Genomic DNA, 20183 nt, shown 5'->3' with positions numbered 1-20183 from the left:
AAAAGTTAAAGTTCAAGAACTTAAGATAAACCCACTTAGTAATTCTTTTGGGCGCTCTTTTAAATTTAAATAACTATGTGCATAAAAAATTTCTAAAAGAGTAAGTATATATTTACGCTCTCAATATTTAATAAAACAGTTATACGAGTAGTTATGAAGCAATAAGAAATTGAGTAAATTTGAAAAATTATGAGAAAGTAAGGAAAACTAGACGCCCTTTTTATCAAAATTGTTGTCTTCATGTACACAAATTTTTCCTATGTTAAAAATCTTTTGCATATTTTTATATTAGAAATAATTGTTAAAATAATTGTTAGCAAATTTTCATAAATGGTCATCATAACTATACCTCATTAAAATTACGTAATATTGCTGAACAATTTCTGCATATGAATGTAAATGAGCATTACTCGTGCATGCAAACGAAAAATTTTTGTATTTGCCTACTTTTAGGGGCATTATAAAAACACATCCCTTCATTTCATTCAATTTTTATATTGATGAAAAATTAAAAAAGAAGAATTTTAAATCGTTTTTAATTAATTAAAATTTATTATAAAATGTTTTTGAAAAATTTATTTTTAATTTATTAACCAAAAATCTTTCATAAAAATAATTTTTTTAATAAATTAAACAATGAAAAATTGAGTTACGAGGAATGAAGGGAAAGCGGGAAAAAATATTTTTAAATCAATTTTTAATTTATTTATAATTTTTTTTTTTAATATTTTTGTTGTAATACAAACAACTTGCATATACAGTGTGTGCGGCAGTCAATAGCACTTCCAAAGCAAGCTGAAAGACCACACTTCCCGCGAAAGTGTTGTTAACTCCAAAAACACCAAAATGGCGTGTGCATCACATCAGCATTGGACCGAGGATTTTAAGTTTCAGAGGTACTTAAGTCGAAATCAGAATAATTAAAAACATTTTCCAATAAATTTCCCTTTAATCGTCAATTAAGGACCTATGTTTACATGTTGCTAATCTGGGCGTGATGTCTAGTGTTCTGGAAGTGATGTCTGGTCACTCTTAGAAAAGAGTGATGCTTGGTATTTTGATATCACATAATATGTCAAACATTTCAGAACCAGAAGCCTCTTAATCAAATTAAAAAGTTTTTCCTTATAACCACAAAATTATTTATAGTTAAATGAAGTTTTAATACGATATTTCTTATTAAATGAAATATTTTTCTTATATTAAATTTTATAATGCGTAACCTTTATTTCTATAATATTTAATGAAATATGATACACATATACATACATATGTATGTAAGAAAATATATATACACTACTGTTATGAGATTTCGTAATCATATAACACATTTTTATAATGACAATAAATATTTACACGTCCATTAAACTATCTTTATGTATACGAGTATAAGTATGACAGCTTGTATGTAGATATAATTAAATGATTAGTTTTAGAATTTTAATGTCATAAACTTTTTCTTTAATGATTTAATAATGTTCTTAAAAATTAATGTCATAATATAATATTATATAAGATGAGAACTATGTAGGTATATATGTAAATATGTATGTTAAAAGAATAACAATTTTTTTTTTGTTTAAAATTCTTGTAATTTAAATTTTTAATATTTTCATTATAAATTTCATACACAAGCAATAGATATTAAAACTCAAGTTTTTAAATTTGTTAGTTAGCAAAAATACAATGGGTGCAAAACTCGAGTATTTACAAAATTCATTTATTTCTTCTATACATCCTTGAATATTAACATATTGCCTGGTACTAGGCCTATCGCTGTTAGCTCTCTTACACATAAGCTGGTAAATAAGTCCAGTTTATTGTATGATAGAAATTTTGCTGCGATCTTTTGGATAATAAACTAGTTAAAATCCACATAGGCGTACTTAGCCTGGGTCTGGCAGCCTACGCGGTTTCCAATAAAATGCGCTGAAAACTGAATAAAATTTTTAATTTTTTTAGAATTTTTTTTTAAAGTTTGCAATGGCGTCTCTGTTTACTGGCTAGTATTAGAGTTAGGCTTACTAACTCTCTTACACGTATACCATTAAATAAGTTTAGTTTATTGTATGGTAGAAATTTCGCTGCGAACTAGTTTTATACTCGTATATTTAATTTTTCTTAGTTTAAATTTCCTTCTTAATACACTAGGATCTAAGATCGTAAATAGGAAATTTTATTTCATTTAAATAAATTTAAGTTTTTTTTTTATACTCACTTGTAAATATTGCAGTATCCATAATACGTATTCTTTTCTTAACATATCTGGCTAGTAACACACTGATTGCTATTCTTATAAAATAATGAATTTCCAATAGGAGATAGGTTCCAATAACAACTCCTAGTATACTAGCTAAAATATAACACCAAACTACCATTTTTCTTTTATTTTAATTATTATTATTTCTTTCTCAATTATGAAAATTTTTTTTAAAACTTTTTAATAATTTTTTATTATTTTTATTTCTATAAATTAATTTAAATGTGAATTTTAAAATATTATTTTTGTTATCACTTTAATAAAAATTATTATTATTGAAACATCTTCAAAATTGTAATAAAATTTAATGAGATTATTTTTCATATTATTTTTATTATATATTTGGTATTTAAAATTTATTATTTAATTTACATACACACATTTAGAAAAAATTAGATGAATTTTGTTTTAATTTGTGAAGGTCCTTTTAATTATTTTTGAAATTTTCATTTTAATTTATGATTTTTGAAGTTTTAAGTACATGTTGTTGATTTTTTATTTACATTTTTTCTGAAAAATTGTCAAAATGCAAAAAATTTGAATAAAAATAAAATAAATATGTTTTGATTTGCAAATTGTAATAAATTAAATAAATTTGCTAAAGTCTGTTCAAACAAAAGTATTTCCGTAATATTGCCCTGATTATCGCTAAAACATTAAGAATATTAAATCAAAAATTTTCGGCAAGTTTTTCTCTTAAGACTTAGAAACTACTACAAAATAAGCAACAGTGATTTCAAAATATATGATATAGGTAGCAAATATTTCGACAATCGATCGCAATAGAAATTCTTGAAATTTTTTAAATTTAAATAATTTAAAATCATAAAATAATTTTGAATAAATTAAATCAATATTCACAGAGAGGGAAAACAAAATTATTGAAATTCATGTGAATGGTTGAAATGCTCGATAAAGTTGGATCAAATCAATTTGGTTCGTAAAATAGCACTTTTGCCTTAAACAATTGAGTAAGCTGCTTCTAAAAACAATTTTCTCACTACATTACTTAAATTACTTTCATTAATTTATTGCATACATTTAATATGATAAAAAAAACTAAAAGAAGCGTTGCGTTGAATTTGGCAAGTGAGTTAAGTCACATTTAAGTCATGTGAGTAATATCACATTTTTAGATGGTATGACATTTACCATGATTTCTTTGCTTTCATAGAAATTCAGAAAGGCTTCCGAAAATTTTTACAAATTTGTTAACCTTTAAAGGCTGCTAGAACATAATACTTTTACAACTTACTGTCTTAAAGAAAAATAATTTCGGAACTTTGAAAAAAAAAATGGATTTTGGCCCCACGACAAAAGAAAAATATCACTATTTTTCTACGTTTAAAAGTGCAATATTAAGGACTTTGCGATATAGATAAAAAATGTTTCTAGAGTTTCTAATATACCGGACGGATGGTCGGACAAAGTTGAAAATGCGGCATTGTTTTATTAAAATAGCATTCGAATCAGATATAACCCATAGGCAAAGAATGTAGAAAATAATACTAAATGCAGATGAAAATAATACCTACTTATTATATAAGACATATAAAATAGAATGCAAATTAACAACTAACAAAATTCTATCCTGTCACATTCGCACACACACATGCAATATTAAAGTACACATGTTTATGTAAATTATCTTTATATGTATTTTATATGCAAGGGCTTTCTTTAAATACAAAACTGCCTTTCAATTTTATGAATTGCGTTTGATTACAAAATAAATCAAAATAAATCCGAAAACAGAATAGAGAAAATTATTTAAAAGAAAAGATAAGAAATGTGAGAATAATTATTAAGATTTTAAAGGCTAATTATTTTTGAATGTTTACGATATTTTGACTTATACGCCAAGATTAAAATACAAAAAATAATCCAAAATTTTAGTCTATTAAGCTAGTCTGAATAAAATTGACACGTTTTCAACAACAATTTAATATTATTTTAGTGCAATAACTTGTTTAACGATATATTACGATAAATCGTTACGATATAATTGCATTTCGTATTCACCTACGTAATAAAATGAATTTCAATTAGATTTTTAATAAATTTATTTATTAAATAAAATCAAGAAGAAATTCAATAAATTCGCCACTGTAGCGATTCTAATAAAATATTACTGTGGAACGAAATTTTCATTTTTTATTTTTAATTCATTTTGCAATTATAATTATTTTATAAAAAAAAATTATTTATTTTTATAAATTTTTTTTTTCTTTTGGATTTTAATAAACCTCACATATTCGTATGAATAATTAATTTTAAAAAATTGTTCAATTTAATTAAGCTTTGAAGAGCCCCACATATATAAATATATGAAATTAATTAAAAATTTAAATTTAATCAAAATAAATTATAAATTACTATAGAAATTATTCTGATCAAATGCTTATATCAACTGATATAGGTAGTTAGGTGTAAGTAAACGCTCAAAAGCAATGTGTTCAACTTACAAATTTTCGATTTCTAAACAATCGAAGCATTAAAACTATAAGTATTAGAAACAATATTAATTCAAAATAAAATGGTAAGACTCCTGACATTTACATTGGTAAAAACAATAAAGTTTAACTTTTTTTTTTACTTTTTAAATACCAGGGCTGTATTGTACCAACCACTTTTACTTTTAGTTCTGCTTTTACTTTTTAACTTTTCCAAAAAAAGTACTTTTTAATTAAATATAGTTCATTAGAGTGTTTTGACTCTTGTTGCAACAGAAAATTTGCAAAATTTTTTGATTAGCTGATTAAGAAAAAGCAAAACATGATTCATGCAATATGGCCCTGGTTTGTAAAAGAAAAAATTAACAAAAAACAGTCAATAGAACAACATTTTTAGTGTAAAGTTTTGTAAACACATCCAAACGGTGAGTTGAAATAGTAGTCTAAACCTCATTCTTCTTATTTTCTAATTTTCAAATATCTCAATTATTTAAATACATACAGGTAAACAAAACTTAAAATATATTTGCCAAATATCAGAGTTCTATACATATAAACATACATAAAATTATTGAGCCCACATTTTTTAAAGAAAAATTTTTCGGAAAATTCAAAATATGAATTTATCTTGAAATATCATTTCTGAAGTTATACTACTCTAATTTTGACCGCTTCTTATAACGTAACTGTCACGTTAGATCGTATCGCATAATAGAAATATGCAATGGATTTGAAAATATATTAAGCTCTAATTAGGTAGTCCTATAAATCCCCGACATCAAATTTATATTAACATTTTACAATACAAATTTTATAAATATATACAAACTTCTTTATTATGTGACGCAATAAAAAGAAAAATTGCACAAAATTAGAAAAATATTTATTTAAATCTCGTATTTTGATCCAGTTGCATTGCTATGCCTGTTAATAATTTCATGACACAATAATAACAGCAATCAAGTGTCAAAAATTAAATTTTCATGCTTCTCTCAAAAATCGCATGAAATTTTTTTTTGATATTTTCTTCAATACGAGAACGTAATGTTTATATCGTAACAATAAATTGTATTTGATTTTCGAATGCGCGATAAAATTTCAATATTGTTCATTTTTTTTTCTAATAAATAGAGCAGAACATCTAAATTTAAAATTCAATATGGTACCTACCTATACCTACTAATATTTTTTTACATCAATTTTCGTGTAATAAAAAAAAAATTAAAAATTAATTTGAAATAACAATTAATTATTTAATAAAAATGTTAATAACCTTTTTACTGTTGAATGATTTGATTATGAAAATATTTTTAAAACAAAAACTATTTAACTGTAATTTGTATTAATTAAATTGTATAAGAATTTCTTTTTGAAATAATCTTGACCTCCTCCTCCTGACACATTTTCGATTTTGTAAATTTGATTTTAATTATATAAATTGTAATATTAATCGTGACTATTGTAAATAGTTATGGTGTAGATTTGCACACTTTTGTAATTCGCCATTAAATTGCCTCATTTGAAATTTAAAATATTCATTTTCATCAATTGTATAAAATATATTCACAAATTAATTATGTTAATTAATAAGAATTTATTTAGTTAAAATTACAATCGAATTTTAGTTATAATTAAGTTTATATCGTAATAGAAATTTTCTAAAATATCAATTTTTTTATTAATTTATTTCTTAAAATACAATAAGACACAATTCACTTAATTCTGCTTGCAACTTTAATATTATTAATTTAAAAAAAAAAAAAACAGGTTAAATAAAAATTCAATGAGCCATACGATATGCATGAGCCGCACATGAGCCGCACATATTACTCATGTTATATATAGTGCAGTTTTCAATTATTTCGTATTACACATGATTATACTAGATTTATAGAACTACTTAATTGTACGAGTAGCTTAACATACTTTTAAATCCATTGCCCGTTTGTATTATGCGATACGATCTAACGTGACAGTTACGTTATAAGAGGGCGCTCAAAAATTATAATTAACATTTGATTAAATTTTATAATTTTTATAATGTTTTTTTTTTTATAATCAAACAACGAATTTTAATATTTAGAACGAAATTTTTTCAACTTAATTTGAAAATTTTATACATGTATAACACTTATTGGAATTTGCATCTATTACTGCAATTACACACACTTACTCATACATAATATGCGTAACATGAGTGAATAATCTGTATATTGTTTATTTTCGATTTAAAATTTTTGATAATCCACATACATACATGCAATAAATAATAGGATAACTTTATTGTGAACTTCTATTAGTACCCTAATATTCGCATATTTTTAAAAATAAGAAAACCAAAAAAAAAAAAATAAATCAAGTTTTAAACAAAAAATTCGGTGTTTTGCTAATTTTTTTTTTTTTAATTACTTTTTTAACCCCGTAAAAATTTATTCTGGTTTGTTTTGTAAGAACTACTCGTAAATACTGCAGTATAAATAAAAATATATTTGCAACATAACTGTAAGTAAATATAAATCAGTTAATTTGTGATTATAATTATTGATTTATGTGTGTATGTGTATATAAAGAAGAGAATTTTCCAGTTTTTTTTTTGTATATTTTACATTTTTAATTTTACATAGCTATTATGAAAGTAAAAATATTTTTAATATTTAGAGTAAAAATAAAAACTACTAGAAAGTTTTATTGTAATCAGTTTAATGTTATAATTTAACTAAAATAAATAAAAGAGATTTTACATTTGTAAAAATGTATGTGTACTTATTATTTATTTTAACATTTTAGCTATAATCAAACATTTTCTTCATACTAGTTTTAAAGAACTGGAAATTTTTGTTTTAAACTCAACCATTGTTAATGTATTTTCCCTTAGTTTCTTTAAGAAATCATAATTTTTATATTACAATTTAACTAACTTCCATAGCTTCAATTATGTCTGTATGTATAGATAAACGTTAACCTTCCAATATGTACTGATAAAGTGAGTATCAAGAATTGATTGCAATCATGAAATTTATGACAGAATTATTAAAAATTTATAACTATACTTATATTGTGTCTAATATTTGTATAAAACTATTTCAAACTTTTATAATATAAATTTAAACTGTTCAAGTAAAATATTTTAGATGTGCGAATAAAGATGCAAATAACTGACTATGGGACAGACTATGACTTTAAGTTGCCGTATATTAATTTATGCAAAATTTCAGTACAATGTATTTTTCAAAATACTGTGTGTGCCAAACTACTGTTGAAGTTGTATGGCAGCTACCAGAAAGAGCCAAGAAATTTTAACGAATTTTATCAAGCACATCAGCCCTACAAATATATTTGTTTGTGTGAAATTTCAATACCATAGCTTTTATAGTTTCTGAGATATAGCCAAATAACTTTTGAAATTGTATGGCAAGTACCAGAAGGAGCCAAGTAATTTCAACAACTTTTATGATACACATTGGCCCTACTAATAAATTCGTTTGTATGAAATTTCAATACCATAGATTTTATAGTTTCTGAGATATAGCCAAATAACTTTTGAAATTGTATGGCAAGTATCAGAAGGAGCCAAGTAATTTCAACAACTTTCATGATACACATTGACCCTACTAATAAATTCGTTTGTATGAAATTTCAATACCATAGCTTTTATAGTTTTTGAGATATAGCCAAATAAATTTTTAAGTTGTATGGCAGCTACCCGAACCGGTGCTCCGATCATGTCCAATTCAAATAGGGTTTTGGCACTTACTACAATAAATCATTTGTGAAAATTTGGTGAACTTAGCTCAATTAGTTTTTGAGTTATCGTTGGGAAGAACGGACGGACGGACAGACAAAGCTAAATCAACTCAGAATTTGACGCTGATCAAAAACATACACTTGAGTCTATATCTAAGACCGTTATTTCTTAGCGTTACAAACGGTAAGGCAAATTTAGTATACCCTTCGAACATACGTTCGTACGGGTATAATTATTTTGCTTTTACGTTATTATTTAAATTAATTTCATTCTTATACAAAAAATATTTCAAAGATTGCATACATTTAGGATGAGGAAAAAAAAAAATAAAATTGAAAGAGAATGGTTAACATAATATTCGAATTTAAGGGTTAATTGCGTAATTTAAGAAAAATAATTATACTTTTTTAATGGTATTGCAATTATACCGTTAGTTTTCTGTATTTATAGAAATTTGTAATATAGCGTTTACAATTTTGGAAATACAAGGTGCTAAAAATTCAAATTTTGCAAATTTCAAGGGGTGATAATTTGAAAAGAAATGGTGGTGGAAAAAAAATTTCATCTAACGAAATAAACTATTTATTAGTGTCTAATAGCTGTTAAAATTTCAGACTCGTACAATTTACGGTCTAGAAGAAATACGGTATTAAAAAATTTTTTTTTAAGAAATTTATATTTAATACTAAAATATCAATTACTAGAAAGAATAAGAAACTTATTTAAAAAATAAATACAAATTCTTTTAAATATTGAAACCATAAATAAGCTCAAGAATTAATAAAAAAGAAATAATAATTATAAATTCATTCTTTGTTCTCTTTAATATTAGTAGTGATTCATGTACACACTTTAAATTCTTAACAAACATAAAACTAATAATTTCTAATACGAAAATTTTATATTTGCTTTCAATTAAATTTTCTTTTAATAAAAGTAAATACTAGTAATATTAGTACATTTAATATAGAATATTTTAGTAAAATATACTTCCGGTATATTTCCAAATACTTAAATTCTTCTCATAGTTGATGATTCAAAAGTGAAATTTCTAATTTTGGTTATAATTTTTAAAACAAGCTATACATTACAAATTTTATACTATTTTTTTTGTTATTATTATTTTTTTCCAATAAATTCATAACTAGAATGCATAATAAGTGTATGGTCGTCATAATATTACACACCTACACAAATTCTTAATATTATAAAAAAAAATATCGGTAAGTATGGGAAATTTATTAGTAAGCCCGTTTACGTACGTATTTAAGCACAATATTTTATTAAGAAAATTGGGGGGGGGGAAAAAAAAAAACATAAAAAAAAATATTGTTCCGACATGTTCTACTCTAATCTTAGAATAAAAACAAAAAGAAGAACAAGAAAAAAGTAATTGTACAATAGTTGCATTTCAACCAATGAATTTTTGTATCTATACCATCGTTAAGGCACTTAATATTTCTCTATAACTCTTCTCTGTCCTAATTTTTTTGTTATTATACCCGTACGAACGTATGTTCGAAGGTTATACTAAATTTACCTTACTGTTTGTAACGCTCAGAAATAACGGCCTTAGATATAGACTCAAGTGTATGTCCATTCGTCCGTCCGTCCCAACGATAACTCAAAATCAAATTGGGCTAAGTTCACCAAATTTTCACAAATGATTTATTATATTTAAGTAAATGTCAGAACCCTATTTAAATTGGACATGATCAAAGTACTGGTTCGGGTAGCTGCCATACATCTTCAAAATTTATTTGATTATATCTTATAAAAACTATAAAAGCTGTGGTATTGAAATTTCATCACAAGCGAATATATTAGTAGAGCCAATGTGTCTGATAAATGTCGTTATAATTGCTTGACTCCTTCTGGTAGCTGCCATACAACTTTAATATTAGTTTGGCACACACTGTAGTTTGGAAAACACAGTACTGAAATTATTCTCACATAGGATAACAAATTCGTGCGGGTATCACAGAGTTGACACGGCCAACTCTATTTTATCTCATTTTTTTTTTCATATTTTTGAATTTTCATCTCTTCCGGCTTTATAATTTGATTTTAATTCCATAATTTTTTTTTCAATAAAAATAAATTATTTTTTAATAATTAATGAAAATTTCAGTTTTTAGTCTCTTTCTTTTTTATTTAATTTATTAACATTAAAAAAATAACAATTTTATTCACCAACACTGTGCAATAAAATTGCATTTAACACAATATCCTACATACCATAATGACCGTAATATGCACATCCAAATATTATGCAAAAATTTTTTTTGTTGTATAATTTGCGGTACTTTTTTTTATTTAATAAAGAATTTGTTTTTTTTTTATTTATTCACACTAAAAATGACAGACACACACCGATAAACAGGACGCACGGAAAAAATTCAAAAAAAAAAATTATTGGAAAAATATTTTATTTTTTTTTTTTTAAATTTAATGTTTTTCGATTTTTCTTTTCACTTATTTTATATTTTATCATATAGGTACACAATACATATAAAGGATATTTAAGAAAAGGATAATAATCACAGATTCATATAAAATTTTTTAATACCACCATACATTTAAAATTTTTTTTATATTAAATTCATTTCTTTTTAAATAATTATTAAAAATTCATTGTTTTCTTGTTCTTCTAGTTCTTTAATTTTAATGGAAAACAAAAATCCTTAATTCGGAAATCATTTTTATTTTTTGTTTATTTTAAATTTCACATCATATGCATTTGTAAATTCGAACCAAATAACTACTGGCAAAAATTCCAAAAAAAAAAAAAAACAAAGAACTGGAAAAAAATAAATTTTTTTTTTAATAATGAAAAATTAAAAAATATAAAAAAATTCTTTAATAAAAATTAAATTAAAGATTTTTACACGACCGGGGCTATTTTTCTACTGAGCTTCAATTGAAAACCGATAAAGCTTTTTGTTATACAAAAAAAAAAAAAAAAAATAAGAAAAACAAGAAAAAAAAAAAATATGAGAAAAAAAATAATACAGAAGAAAAATTTTAACGGCAGTAAGAGTGTCTAAAAAAATCTATAGAAAAACAAAAAAAAACAAAAGAAAGAGAAGAAAAACAAAATACAGAATGAAAAAAAAAACCAATATAACGGTTTTGTGCATGCATTTATGCGAAAATTATACTTTGTTTTTGTTTTTCTTTTGTTTTCCTTTCTTAGTTTTGTTCTGTTCTTTGGTTTTCCCGTTACACAAGGTAAAGTTCAGTGTCTATTTTCTTGGTTTTCTTGTGTTTTCCTTTCATTTTCCAAAAGAACACAAATTAAAAGAGAAATAAAAGAGACTAAAAAAATTTGTTTTTTTTTTCTTTTTTTAATATTTTTGGTTATTTTATGCGTTGTGAACGTAAGAAATTAAGGTACAAAAGAGAAAAATCGAAATAACAAAAAAAAAAAAGAATTAGGGTAAGTTTTCAGTTTATTGTTTATGCAATACTTATGTGGGTATTTTATCTATGTATATAGATTGTGAATAATGTATAGTACATATTGTATGGATTATCTACATATTGTATGGATATAGTACATATTGTATCTCTGTATTAGGATGAGGCCTAAGATTGTAAACAAAAACCTGTGTTATACTATTTATGTGTGCAGTGTATTAAGTAAAATTGCAGTAAATAGAGTAGCTGCTACACTCTTATAGATCAGAGTTTGAAAACAATTTTTTTTCTAGGGCACGTTTTATTTTGTCTTCGTTATGCTACTGAGCTAGCTTTATTTTGACTTTTTGATAATTAATTTTTAGGTTAAACTTCCGTATTGTACTTACGATTTTCTCGTTCTATTTGATAGATAGAATATAGATCTCGTTCTATAGTCAGTTGTAAGTTAAAGCACGTTTGACAAATCTAAACTGCAAAAATAACATGTTCGAAAATGACAATTGTACTTAAAGCTCTTAAAAATTATTTAAGTTTTTTTTTATAATTACAGCAAAAAAATGTTATAAATTAGAAGAAGAGCTTAATAGAAAGGTCTTGGTTATTAAAGAACTACTCAAATATGTTACAAATCTACAAAAAAAAAAAACAAAATATTTAGCTTCTACAGATTAGTTAGTATTTATACAAAAGACTTTTTTGACATTTAATTCAGAATTTACAGTGCATGTCACAATTATTGAAAATCCGAAATTTATTCCGGTTTTATAACTTGAAAACTTTATTCCATTTCTATAACTTAAATTTAATTTTTAAAATTTATATAAAACCATTCTTTTGTAAATGTACCAAGACCAAGTATACGCAAAATTTTAAGTTTGCTCCTACCTTACCTGATTTTCTAAGTATTTATATAAATATGGAGCATGCGTTAAAATTCCTTTACTTGGCCAATAGTTTAACATATTTAGTAAACAGGTGATATCGAAAGAAAAAATAAAAGAATTTTCATTTGAAAAATTTAGAAAAATTGCAGTCTATCTTTGTAAAATGAGAACTATGTAGATATAAAGTATAATATATAATAATAATATTAAACTTATCTAATACAAAAAAAAAAAAACAATTTGTGCACCAACTTTAATTTTTTCTTTTTATGAGCTCATGATGAAACATTATCATACTAATAAAATAAACCCTTAACTTTTATTTTTCTTTTTATAACAAAAGAGCTTTTATTTCTATGAATTGTAAATCTCAATATGTAATTTGTTTTTATATTATATTTGGTTTGGTTATATTTAGTTCTTTACTATTAAAAGTTTCCCTTTTTTTTTCAAAATTTTTCTTTAAATTGAAAATGAAATCTAAGAGTAATCTGAGCTAAAAGAGGGTAATTTTTGTTTTATAGAACAGATTTCTTGTAATATTCGAATACTAATCTTAAATGGCAATTAATTAACTCTAGCAATATAATAATCATATTAAAAATTAATGAAAATGTAAGACTTCTTTGAAAGTAGTCCACTAAAAATTTCAAATTTCCAACATTTTTTGTTGAATACATATTATATATTTGAATATTGTATATTTCAAAATTAAGAAATCGCTAATAGGTTACTACAAGACTATTGAATATATCTAATCTCCAATAATAAAAAAAACATAATTTTCAACTTAAAATTTTATTAAGTTTCTTTTTTTACACAAAATCGAATAATTCAGTAGAGAAATAAAAATTGTATATATATAAAAACAACAAATTGTAGAAATAAACAAAAAAAAAAAATAAAATAAAAGAATAAAACTAAATGTAGATATAAATTTATACAAAAAAAAAAGTTATTTTAGAATTTATAATCTTCCATTTTGTTCTTAAAATCTAAATTAAAAAATTTACAATTTAATTTTCGTTATACACATATTATTTAACATATAATAAGCATGCTTTAAAACAAACATTTAAAATATACATTGTTTTCTCTAAACTTTTCCCTTAAAATTATGAAAAAAATTTAAATTTTACAGTAAAATTTATTTACTATATTCTATTTTATTTCACTTGCATTTTAGATAATGCTAAATTATTTTTTTCATTTTATTATTTATTATATTTGCTGCTACATTTTTACTGGCCGATAAATTTTCATCAATTTAACCAATTAAACGTATCTCAATTTCTAAATATATATTTTATATTTTGAATATATTTTTCGTTTTTTTCTAATAATTTATGTATTTTTTTCAAAAATAATTTATAAGCTGCCAATATCATTAAAGCGTTTTAATTTTTCTGGGAAATTATCTTTATAAAGAACTGGATCTGCTCGAAATTCTACACTTTTTAATGGCATTGTTCCATATATTCGAGCAAATCGATCTATACATGCAGATCTTTCCATCATATGATTTAAATCTGCAGAAAGCATTTCATTATTTATACATTCGGGACATTTAAATTTCTTTCGTGGTGTAACTTTAATTGGTGGTTTATTTGTAACATTAGCAACCAGAAAATTCATAGCAATATCTTCACAATTCATATGATCATCAACCCAATTTTTAATATCACCAGGCATTTCATTTGTATACATATAACTCCAATATTTATGATGAAAAGCTGCTCCAGTTAATACCATGGAAATTTCATTTGTCCATTCAGATTCATAACGCCATTTATGTGTAACATTATCCCAAACATGTGTTCGACTAGGAAAACCAACAATTCTATCTGGAAATTCTCGCCATACCTCGTATCTAAAATTAAAAATAATCAATTTTATATTACAATATTTGATTATTTTATTTTATAGTTCACCCAAAATCTAATTCGTCAGCAGTCAACATAATAATGTCGTCGTCAATAGTTAAAATAGCTTCTGTTTCTATTTCATCATACGGATAAAAACGATTTGATAATTTATTTGCTCTTGTTTGAATAACTTTAAGCGGTTTACTAATTTTAGGAAACATTGAAGCTAAAATTTAAATTTAATAAAATTGAATATAAACATAAAATATTTTTAATTAATTTTTCTTTAAATACTTACGATGAGGTGGAGATTTCTTTTGGTTATTCCAAATTACTAATATTTTCTGTAATGACGGTACAACCGATAATTTTTGTATTAATGTAAATAAACTTTCAATTCTATCGTATGTTAGTATCACAGCGGTGAATCCTTGTGATTTTGGTGAGATAATAGGTAAAAATAAAGGATTTTGAGCAGTTTTTGAGATATCTCTACTGTTCCACTGCTTTGAAGTTTTTGCTAAATGTGGAAAAACTCGATCATTAAGTATTTCTAATGATGTTTCGGTAATTTTTTCTATGCTACTAAAATAATTGTCATATAACCAAGTTCCTTGCGCTTTTAGTTCAGAAATTTTTTCTTTTGAAACACCTTTCAATTTATCAAGCACGGAATGTAAATCAGCCTCTCTTATTCTTATTGATGCCAGGTCCCAGTCAATTACGTCACTGAATGGCATAACATAATTATCAATCATAACTACGGGAATACAATTGTGTGATAAAATTTCAAGGAAATCTGGTTGAGCTAATCGAACACTACGGCTGATTAAACAAAATGAACTTTTTGCAAGAATATCAGGATACATGTGTTTCTCGTCTTCAATAACTTGATTGCATCTTGTTTCCTTACTAAATATTCCTTCATTATTGAGATTCAATTCTGGACATGATTTTAAAAATAATACTTGGTGTGGATTCTCAGTAGCAATTTCCCTTAATATACGTATATGTTGCGGCAGTAAATTAAGTTGACCAATAATAAGTAAATAATTATCATGTGATTTAGAATATGAGAAAACTGGCATTTGTAAATCTCTTAATGTTGGACTCCAAATCGGCAGCGATATATCGAAACCCATTCTATAAGACCATGAATCAAATCCAGCTCCCGCTATCATAGCGCGATCAGTATTTACATCCATTACGGTATTAAATTGTGGATATGCTCCAGGAAGCATATTAAAAAGTAAATGATTTTCTCCATTTTCCCAATAGTTTAGAGTTGCTAAAGATTTACTAACCAAGGTTATGTCGATTAAATTTTGATTTAAAGTATCTATACTTGGAATGAATATGCACGCATCATTCGGATTCGGTGTATAATATGGACTATCCAATATAGTTTCTAAAATTTCATAGTATTCTCTTGTTAAGACAAAAGCCTTTTTATCTTCTGAATTAATATATTCATGTAATGGATATATATAAATTGATATACGATCTTGTTCTCTTTGACCACATCTGTAAACATTGAAACAAGTCCAAAATGTACAATTTTCGTTACGTGATTTTGCTAATTCTAAATCATCTTCTAATGTTATTTGACTAATGTGATTTATATCTAATGATATTTCTTCATTATAATTATCTCCTGTATTGTTTTTACCAAAATAATCCCATAAAAATACAATGGCCCCAAAGACGAGGACCGTAACCAAAATATATGTGATGAAATTTAATATTATTTCGTTTCTTTGTTTACTTAGAGACTTTATGGCACCTTTCTTGACTATATAAGTCATTCTTACGGCATTCAATTATTTTAAAATTAATTTTCCTTTGATTTATTTACATTTTGATTATTTTAACTCAAGAAAACGCTTTATTTTCGCGAAATATTCATCTACAATAAAATTTTATGTTTTATTTTTTCTTTTTTTTGGAAGATTTTGATAACTTTTGACATTTGAGAATCAATGCAGCTGTTTGATTTCCAAAAATGAATAGTTGCAGAAAACGGTGGCCAACACTGTGTGGAGTTTTAACATAGGTACTATACTTTCAAAAGCAATATAATATATAGTTAAGAGAGGAAGCAGACTTGTAATTTTTAGTTTTGCAATTACAGTTTGATTGCAAATTAATTTCACCCTCCACTCACTTCAGTAACTAGAATATTTGAAATTATTAAATTGAAATCAGTTTGTCAAAAATTATAAACTGTATGACTGGTTAATAGCTTGCGAACATACAGTTGCATGTGTGCGTGCTTAAATATAAACCTATGAAATACAAGTAAGTTATCAAAAAGATGCAAAACTAAAAATTGCATGTCTGCCAACTTCCTAAAACAATTGTGGTTGAAAATTTATAAATTTACAGAACAGCAGTTCTTTAATCTTTTAATTTCAAATATTCTAGCATGTTCATACAAATTTCTCAAATTTGTTTAAGTTGAAAAAATTTTCTAATATGCTTTCGCTCCACTTTTCAACTTGGACAAACCTATTTAATTTATATTCAACACCTAGGATTTAAACCAAAATATTATTGAACAATGGCAACATTTTTTCTCATAAACAGTTTGAAAGAAACTGAAAATAAAGAAAACTTTTGTTGTCAAATGTCAAATGACTCATAAAAATTAGTTGTAAACAAAAACAAAAAAGGGTACCGGTCAAGTTGCCTTCTCCTACAAAAGAAAAAAACAAATAATTTTTTTTACAAAAAAATGTCGGATTTCGTAAAGATCAATATTTCTAATTCCAAAAATGATACTGTTTCGTTTGAGAAACGATTCCCAAAAAGTTTATCTGTTTTAGAGTTTAAGGTTGGTATATGTATCTAAAATAGTAATGTGTCTACCTACATATTTTACGAGTATGGTAAAATAATGTAAAAATATGTTTTAATTAAATCCAGACACATCTGTTTTTAAAATTTAATATAATCTTCATTTTTTTATTAATAAATAATAAATTTTTTGTAATAATGTATTTTAAATATTAGGAAAAACTTGAAATAATAACTGGTGGATCAGCCAGTAGTATGCAATTAGAATTATTTAAAGGTGATAAACTTGTTTGTAAAATAGACAACAATGAAGCACTATTGGGCTCATATCCAATTGATGATGATATGAGAGTTCATGTAACAAATGATATAATTTTTATTGCTGAACAAGTTGAAAAATTTGAATTAACAGATCAACAATATGAACAAAGAGAAGATTCTTTAAAAAATTTTCTAAAAAAAAATAAAATGGGAAAATATAATGAAGAAGAAATGAAAAAAATTGAAGAAAAAAAGAAACAAGCTGCTGAAGAAGAAAAATTGAAAGCAGAATCCTGTAAAATTGGTTCAAGATGTAAAGTTCAAGTAAAAGGAAAACCTACTAGACTTGGTACTGTTATGTATAATGGTGAATTAGAAGGTAAAAAGGGAATATTTATTGGTGTTAAATATGATGAACCATTGGGAACAAATAATGGATCGTAAGTACCTACCTTTTTTTATCATTTTTTTTTTGGATATGAAAATAGTTAGAAAAATATTTTTTGTATTTTAGGGTTGATGGAAAAAGTTATTTTGAATGTGAAGAAAAATATGGAGGTTTTGTGGCTCCGGGATGTATTGAAATTGGTGATTTTCCCCCAGAAGAAGATGAATTGGATGAAATTTAAATTTATATATGACTTGAACTTGAAAAACTTTTGTTACAAAAGTTAAGTTGTTTTGGATCTTAAAGCTTTTGCTTATCATCACAAAATTTTAAATTGAGCATTTTTTTTATGGAACTTTACTAATTTCAGTGATAAAAATTAATAAATTTAAATTTATTTAATTTTAATTAAATTTTTTTTATATATTCTTTTAAAGAACAAATTAAATGGCTTTTATTAAACATTCAAAATTTTGAAATTGTAAAATTAATTTAACACATATTGTAAATCTCAAATTTTCCAATAAATTATTTAAATTAACAAGGTCATACTAAAATTTACAAGGACACAAAATCAAACGATTAATGGGATATTTAATGGATCTTAATATCATTTAAAATTCTTTTTTTTTTAATTTATTATATTAAGATACAAAAAAAAAAAAAGAATTTTGAAATAAATCATCAATTTACGCAGTAAACAGAATTTTTATTTTCATATTTTTTTTTACAAATCGCATAGGTACACAACATAATATATTAATTTTATATAATATTATCTATTGATATTACTCTCTAAACGCAAAATATAATATTTAATATATTTATGGTATTAATTTCAAATATTATGTATAATATATTTTAATAATTATTATTTTAAATACATAATATATATTTTTGTTTACATGCAGTTTAATATAATTTTAGTACTTTATTTTTTGATAATTTTTTTTTTTTTTTTGGTTTTTTGCTTTGTATAACAATAAAAACACTTTTTAATAATATTATTTTAATCTCGCTTGTTTTTTAATATATTTATATATATATATATATTTATAGAAATATAGAGTAGGTACATAAGTCAGCATTTTTGGTTTATTTTAAATAAACGTTAAAGGCTACTACAAACTTGATTAATTATTTTAATATTAATTAAATGCTGTCTAAGAGCTAGGGTAAATTTTAAAAAAATTGAAATGTGTTTGTGATTTTATACATGAAATTTAACGTGATTAATATTGTTTGTTCTATAATTAATTTTTTTTTTTGTTTTCAAAAATTTAGTGAATATAATTTTTATTTTTTGGAAGGAATTGCATTAAAATTTAACAATTTTAATAATTGGACTAGGATTTACTAATGTGTATTCAAATTTTTTTTTTTGCAATAGTTTAATGAAATATAATGTTTTTTTTTAATTATTTAAGATAAATAATTTGTTGTTATACTAAAAAATACCATAAGAAATTTTTAAATTTCAATTATATTATAAAAATAACACAAATGTATTTAATTTAAAATAAATGATTATAAAATCTGAATTAAGTTTAGATGTAAAAATTTCACACTTTCAAAGGAAATTTGTAATCATGATTTAATATTAATTTAAATAATATTGAATATACTAGAGTAAAAATATAATTTCAAAGATCAACACAAGAAAGGAATTCTATTTTCTTAATTCTTTTCGATACCCAATTAGAATTTATTGAATAATTTTTAAAATTTTGATGTTTTTAAACTACATAATTATAATAATTACATATAATAAATAATGTAATCAAGTTTGTATTTAATAATAATAAATTTATATGTGTTAATATACAACTAGCTACTTTTAGTTTTTTTTTTTAGGTTTTGTTTTCTTAATTTACACCTACTAATTTTTGTTTGTTTTTTTATTGATTTTCATCAATTTGAATAAATTTTCAATTTGGTATTAGAAAATTAATGTTTATTTAATATTCTATTTTTTTTTTGGTAGAATTTTTCTTTTAGTTCTTCATCTATTTATTTTTATTATTTTACATTTTTATAAATTGTAAAATTTTAGGGTTTATAGTTTTTTTTTTTTCTTTTTTATTACAGCCAATTTATTTTACTACTTT

General features: G+C 23.8%; 3 protein-coding genes across 3 annotated transcripts in view; 1 reads left to right on the top strand and 2 right to left on the bottom strand.

The window, feature by feature from the left end:
- The window catches only part of LOC129605325 (protein THEM6), a 46759-nt gene extending 35415 nt beyond the window's left edge, over nt 1-11344 (bottom strand). Inside the window, exons 1-2 of the mRNA XM_055515008.1 lie at nt 10697-11344; nt 2219-2770 (exon numbers count right to left, since the gene is read on the bottom strand). Of these exons, the coding sequence (XP_055370983.1) occupies nt 2219-2378 (160 nt within the window). The 5' untranslated portion in view covers nt 2379-2770; nt 10697-11344. The remainder of the gene's footprint in view (nt 1-2218; nt 2771-10696) is intronic.
- Nucleotides 11345-13748: 2404 nt separating this feature from the next.
- LOC129605324 (exostosin-2) lies at nt 13749-16591 on the bottom strand. The gene is made up of 3 exons (XM_055515007.1): nt 14929-16591; nt 14697-14856; nt 13749-14635 (listed from the first exon to the last, which is right to left on the bottom strand). The coding sequence occupies exons 1-3, from the start codon at nt 16433-16435 to the stop codon at nt 14134-14136; spliced, it is 2169 nt and encodes a 722-aa protein (XP_055370982.1). The 5' UTR covers nt 16436-16591; the 3' UTR covers nt 13749-14133.
- Nucleotides 16592-17279: 688 nt separating this feature from the next.
- Nucleotides 17280-18593, top strand: LOC129605550 (tubulin-folding cofactor B). The gene is made up of 3 exons (XM_055515379.1): nt 17280-17463; nt 17643-18127; nt 18202-18593. The coding sequence occupies exons 1-3, from the start codon at nt 17365-17367 to the stop codon at nt 18314-18316; spliced, it is 699 nt and encodes a 232-aa protein (XP_055371354.1). The 5' UTR covers nt 17280-17364; the 3' UTR covers nt 18317-18593.
- The last annotated feature ends 1590 nt before the right edge of the window (nt 18594-20183 follow it).

Source organism: Condylostylus longicornis, unplaced genomic scaffold, assembly GCF_029603195.1.
Source record: "Condylostylus longicornis isolate FDR11 unplaced genomic scaffold, ASM2960319v2 ptg000013l, whole genome shotgun sequence".
NCBI classification, from domain to species: domain Eukaryota; kingdom Metazoa; phylum Arthropoda; class Insecta; order Diptera; family Dolichopodidae; genus Condylostylus; species Condylostylus longicornis.
This window is presented reverse-complemented; position numbering and strand designations above follow the sequence as displayed.

Coding starts and splice junctions, on each gene's coding strand:
- LOC129605324 (XM_055515007.1), bottom strand. CDS start 16,435: ATGACTTATATAGTCAAGAAAGGTGCCATAAAGTCTCTAAGTAAACAA. Junction 14,857..14,928: donor AAAGAAATCTCCACCTCATC/GTAAGTATTTAA, acceptor TTTAAATTTTAG/CTTCAATGTTTCCTAAAATT. Junction 14,636..14,696: donor GCTGACGAATTAGATTTTGG/GTGAACTATAAA, acceptor TTTTAATTTTAG/ATACGAGGTATGGCGAGAAT.
- LOC129605550 (XM_055515379.1), top strand. CDS start 17,365: ATGTCGGATTTCGTAAAGATCAATATTTCTAATTCCAAAAATGATACT. Junction 17,464..17,642: donor TATCTGTTTTAGAGTTTAAG/GTTGGTATATGT, acceptor TTTAAATATTAG/GAAAAACTTGAAATAATAAC. Junction 18,128..18,201: donor TTGGGAACAAATAATGGATC/GTAAGTACCTAC, acceptor TTTGTATTTTAG/GGTTGATGGAAAAAGTTATT.